This window comes from Leucopleurus acutus (genome assembly GCF_964270905.1).
Source record: "Leucopleurus acutus genome assembly, chromosome: 9".
Taxonomy (NCBI): domain Eukaryota; kingdom Metazoa; phylum Chordata; class Mammalia; order Artiodactyla; family Delphinidae; genus Leucopleurus; species Leucopleurus acutus.
Window position 1 is genome coordinate 48173780 of NC_139144.1, and position 6000 is coordinate 48179779.

General features: G+C 45.1%; 1 protein-coding gene across 3 annotated transcripts in view; it reads right to left on the minus strand.

Moving 5' to 3' along the window:
* C1GALT1 (core 1 synthase, glycoprotein-N-acetylgalactosamine 3-beta-galactosyltransferase 1) overlaps positions 1-4700 on the minus strand; it is a 40528-nt gene extending 35828 nt beyond the window's left edge. For all 3 annotated transcript variants that reach the window (XM_082846470.1, XM_082846469.1, XM_082846468.1), the window contains exon 1: positions 4517-4700. In XM_082846470.1, coding sequence (XP_082702596.1) covers positions 4517-4523 — 7 coding nt within the window. In that variant the 5' untranslated portion in view covers positions 4524-4700. The remainder of the gene's footprint in view (positions 1-4516) is intronic.
* Between the last annotated feature and the right edge of the window lie 1300 nt (positions 4701-6000).

Genomic DNA, 6000 nt, shown 5'->3' on the forward strand with positions numbered 1-6000 from the left:
CAACCACTGCGCCACCAGGGAAGCCCTATAACTTTGTTTTCAAAGAATTACATTACCTTACAGGTACAGTATGCCCCCCTCTGTCTCTCCCTCCCTTATAATTTATGCTTCAGCAATTATGAACTATTTACAGTTCAATAAATATCTCAATGCAATGAGTTGCTCTACTCTTACTGCTTTTCTGTCTATACAACATCCCCTTCCCTCCACCGTCCATACCCCAACCTCTGTAAATCCCATTAAGCCAGTGTTTCTTAACCATGGCATAAATGACATCATGAGCTGGATAATTCTCTGTTTGGAGGCTGTCCTGTTCACTGTGAGATGTTTAGCAGCATCCCTGGCCTCTAATCACTAGATGCCAGTAACACTCCCCCTAGTTGTGACCCAAAATGTCTTCAGACACTGCCAAATGAATGCATAAAATATACGTAGATTATATACTAGTGTATCCTTACATTCGCAACTGGGTGACTGAAGTAACTAGAGAAGGAAGAAAAAAGCTTACTTTTCACTACAATCCTGTGTGTTTTAAATTTCGTACCTCTTCTAACCTTTCACTGCTACCACCCTAATCCAAGCCACCTTTCCCCCTTCCTCTTACTCTCCCACTTTTTCTCTCCCAACTACTGCAACAGCCTCCTAATCAACTTTTCCCTTTCTTCATCCTTGGCTTCTTCAATCCATTTTTACCAGTCCTTTTAAAAGTTAAATCAGATCATGTCACTCATTTGCTCAAAACCCTCCAGTGTCTTCCCAATGTCACTCAGAGACATAACCAAAACCTTAAGATGAACCCTACACAGTATGCAATCCTACCCTCCACACTCCTCTCTTGCTGAACTCTCCTTCTAGTATTTGGTTTTTGTAGGTCAAAAAGGAACAAATAGCAATTTCAAAAACTGAACCTATTACTATCTGTTCCCTTGCTGTGTTCTAACTTTGGACTCTTTGCTGTTCTTCAAACACATGAGGGTCCTTACACTTGCTGTTCTCTGTTGGGAACACAACTCACCCAGATACTCACATGGCTCACTCCCCAACTCCTTCAGGTCTTTACTTCTCAGGGGGTCTTCCCTGGCCACCCTATTCCTACTCACAGCACCTATTAACATCTAATATATTACATATTTTACTTACTTATCTTGTCTATTGTCTCTTTTCTCTATCTTGATCAGTGGTTCTCAAACCTGAGTCTACATCAGAATCACCTGAAAGGCTTGTTAAAAGAGTTTCCGAATCAAGAAGTCTGGGGAATAGAGCCTGAAAATTTGCATTCCTGACAAGTTACCAGATGATGCTGAGGTTCCAGGGACCACATTTTGAGAACCAATGTTTTAGAATGTAAGCTCCATGAGAACAGAGATTTTTGTTCACCTATTCATTGCTTTACCTCTATGACCTGGCACACGGTAGGCAGTGAGATAGGTAAATGAATTTACTCTGTTCCCAAGGCACCCTCTGATTTGGTCTGCTATATGGTGCTAAAATTTTACTGAATACTGTAAAAGATAAATTACATGACTGTAATGAGTTAAACTGTGTCTCCCAAAAAGACTGGGGTTGAAGTCCTAATCCCAGGAGCTATGGATGTGATCGTATTTGGAAATAAGGCATTTGGAGAGGTAATCAAATTAAGATTAGGTCAGCAGGGTGGCCCCTAATTCAATATGACTGAAGTGCTTACAAAAAGGGGAGAACACCATACTAAGACAGAGACACACAGGGAGACTGCCATGTGACAACAGAGGCAGAGACTGGTGTGATATAACTTTAAACCAAGGAACGCCAGTGACACATGAAGCTAAGAGGCACGGAACAGATTCTTCCCTAGAAGGTAGAGCATAGCCCTGTCAACATCTTGGTTTCAGACTTCCAACCTCCAAAACTGTGAAACAATAAATTTCCGTTGTTTTAAATCACTCAGTTTGCTGTATTTTGTTATAGCAGCCCTAGGAAACTAACACAATGACCAAAAATGCAAATGACTACACCAAGCTGTATAATTTCAAGTCTCCCTATTATCCAACTTGCACCAATTTGTTTTAATATATAGCTTTCATTGTGAACTAATCAGACTTCCTGTTCAGAATCTCCCCAATTTAATACCGCCTCTCTCTGCCCTCCATGTGTCCCTTCAATGTGCAAGGCAGCTCACATTACAGGTTCTAGATAATGTACTCAGATTTTCTTTTTGGTTTCTCCTACCTTCCTATGGGCTACCCTATTTCACATACAACAGCTTCTTTATATTTTTTTCTTCAAGGGACACTTCTTATTTTCACATATTATAGATTTTGGCATGTATTTTCCCATAGGACATCTGAATTAGTTATAAAGTGAAATTTTAAATACACATTCGATACACATTTAGACTTCAAGATAAAATGCGAACTTCTCTTTTATGGAACAATTCTCCATTTTTTCCCCCTTATTCTAAAAGAATGACCTTAATCCCACTTAGGTCTGGGTAAAAGAATTTTGCCATATTCTTTCCACCTTGCTGTGGTTTGTACACTAGCCTCTTTACTCAAATCTCAATAAATCTTCTAAAAGTAACATGGTTGTACTGGGAAGCTTAAAGTTTTAAGTGAATCTGAATGAAATTTCAGCATCAAGTTGTCCATTTTCCATTTACTGTTTGTTTACAGGTGCACTGTCACAAGAATTCCAATCAATGATTTCTTCACACAGAAACTCTACTTTAAATTACCATGGTTTATAAAGTAAGCTGTATAATGCAATTTTTATCTTAGTGAGCACAAGTCAATATACAAATAGTATATAGCATATACCTAAATGACACACTTTTCTATTTCTATGACTAGGTGATCATTAATTGATATGTACTCCTAAATGACTTTGTGATAAAATTCTAATAATTTCTGGATACTGAATTTACTCAGAAATATAGACTAGTATAATCTATACCCCCAAAAAACCATATTTAAGAAAAATACCTATCTTTAAATGGGTAGTAACCACAAAATATTTTTAAAATGCTGAACCCTAACTAAAAAGATCAGAAAAACACAAACTCCAAGCAAATATAAGAGAGACATCTAATCGTTTTCCACTAGTACTAAAATACCATGCTCTTTTCCTGTGAAGAATTTTAAGTGAGTCATACTTTCCTTACTAAATCACTGTTTTACTTAACATATGGTAAAAAGAGTTAACTGTTTGGTAACTTGAAACTTTACACTCAATTAAACTGTACATTAGTATACACTACAGCTGGCAGAAAATAAAATAAGTATGATTACTATACACAATACTTAGAACACACAGCATCAAGTGACATTTATCTGATAAAAGTGTGGAAAGTTGCAAAAAGTTAGTTTTACCTCCTAAAACCTCAGATTCCCACTGTCTAAACCAACACCAGAATTAAACAACTTGAAATTATGCATGACACCTTTTCCTGGCACCCGGGCAGAGCTATCACTGCCCAGTTTTTGGTAAATGAACATATTTCTGTTCGTTACACATTGGCCTAATTACTCTATTGCATTAAAGTTCTAACTTTATAATTAACTTTTAAAATCATAAGGAAACCAATTCATGGTTAGGATAATAATTTTCAACCTGAAATGCTTTAAAAGGATATACCACAATAACTATAAGGAATTGAGAGAACTAGATTATAAATCTAGTCAACTTTTCCAAAGCTTGTGATGTTTTGTCATTTGACAATAATAATAAAGGGAGAGGGTAAGAGCTGGGCAAGAATAAATCCCCACCCTTAAATTTCGTTCATTTTTTTGCGTATACAATACATCCAAATTCAGAGCTGTAAAGCCAATTTGTCAGCACCTACGAATCCCATCACACTTGGTGGGGGAGGGAGGAGGGAAGGAAAAAACTCCTTTCCTCGTCCTCCACGCAGCTAGTGCCAAAACACACCTGCCTCACTAGAGGCAGGGAAATTTAAAAGAACAAATCGGCCACAGACAAACCTGCTGGTCCAAGAGAGCCCTGAGGAAGTCCCCCGGCACTTGCGGAAGGCGCCCGCTCGCTGGGCGCCGGGGCGGCGCGGCAGCCCGGCTGCTCTCCTGGAAGATGTCCACACCTGAGCGCCCGCAGGTCCGCAGGGAGAGGGCCCAGCGGGGCACGACCGCTAAGTGCTCAAGCCGCGCGGTCTGGAGCGCAGCCCGTGTCTCACCGTCGCGACCCGACGGCAGGCGACGCGCGAGGAGGCGAGGGGCACGAGAGGCTAAAAGGGAAGGACCCACGACCCAGAGAAGGCTACATGTCAACAAAATAGCGGCCCGGTGGGCAGGCGGCCCCAATGGCAGTTCGCAGAGATGCCGGGAGCAGGAAGTGCCCCGCGCCTCCCTCAGGAACCCGCACGTCCCCAGCCCCGGCGACGACTCCGAGACACCTGTTTGGCGGCGCCGGGGGTGGGGTTCCACCCTCCACGCTCCCCCACTCACACACTCACGCTCCGAGAGGGGGAGGGCGAGAGGAACCGAGACATTGGACCCACAGTCTGAGGGCGCCTCCGCCGGCGTACCTGACATCAGCCTCGGCTCCCTCTCGCCCCTCCGGGGGGGCAGAGAGGGGGACGACACGAGCCCGGCGACCCTCGCTCTTCTCGGCAGCCGCAGAAGTGGCTCGTGGCTGCTAGCCCGGGCCGCCCGCTGCCGCCCAGATCATTCCCCGGCAGCGGTTGCTGCTGCGGCGGCGGCAGCAGCCGAGGCGGGCCCAGCGCGCGCTCCCGCCCGTTCGCTCCGCCCCTCCCCGCAGCGCGTCCAGGCCGCGGCCCGCGGACAGCGCAGCCGCCACCCAGGGCTCTCCTAGCGCTGACGTCGCCGCCGCCGCACCAGCCCCAGGGAAGGGAGGAGCGAGAGGGGGCAGGGTGGGGCGGGGCTACGACGACGTGTGGGCGCGGGGATTGGCAGTCGAGAGCACGCCCCGCCCTTGTGCGAAGGGGTCTGGGAAGTCGGGTCTTCTCTGAGCGATAGTCGCAGCTCTCTTGCGGCTCCTCGCTGGCGGCCTCCGGCTTCCTGATCTTGCTCTAGGGTTTTGCGTTAGCTTGCGGACCTTGAGAGGAGTTAAAAGCAGTGAGACATCGGGGACCGAGACTGCGGATACCTGAGAGACCTTTGTCTGAGGGACAGGCTCTTACCCTGCAGGAGTCTTATGGCCTCTAGCCTGCTTTTAAACAGTTCTTTTTACCCCTGTTATGCCCCCCTCCCGACTCTCTTTACTCAGCATCTCTCTGGCCTTAATGAAAGGAAATACGGCAAGATAGGTACGCGAACTGTTGTTGCATAACCAGGTATGTGAACCCGCAGGAGCTGAAAACCCAATTAGTGATACCACAAAGCCTCCTAAAGGCACACGTGGTCTTTGGTTCTGTCATTACTTCACTGCTGTCAGGCAATGGCCAGAAGAGTTTCCTCGGGTCCTTGCAAAACCTCACCCCCCCCCCTCCCCGCTTTAGTTGGCAAAGGGACTTTGTATCAGAAAACTGTTTTTGGATTAGAGCGAGGAGTCCTGGAGCGATTGAGGCAACCCCACAGCAGTCAGGAGGTGGGGTAAGGTCTTGACTTTATTGGTGTTAACAGTCGTTTACAAGGCCTAGCCTGAGGGTGAGAAAGCTACCCTGCTTCCTTTAAATGCCCTCCTCAGCAGTTCTTTAGTGCCTTGGCCTCTGGGCTGGAATCTTGGTTTCCTCCACCTATCAGCTGTGTAACCTTGGCAAGTTACTTAACATGTCCGGGAGAAATAATAACGTTAGGAAGGTATTGTTGTTGTCCACCCCCCTTTAATTTGTTTACATTCAGCTTTAGTGTAGTTTAGCAGTATATGCAATTAATAAATCCGAAAGAATCTTCCAAAAGAGTTTTAAAACATCTAGATTCTTATCCAAACCTCTCATTTTTTCAGATGAGAAAGCTGAGGTCAGAAAGATAAACTGAGAAACCCGTTCTGGAAGAGAAGTGCAAGTATCTGATGTCCAGGTTAGTGCTGTTTCCTGGGCCCATACCTCCA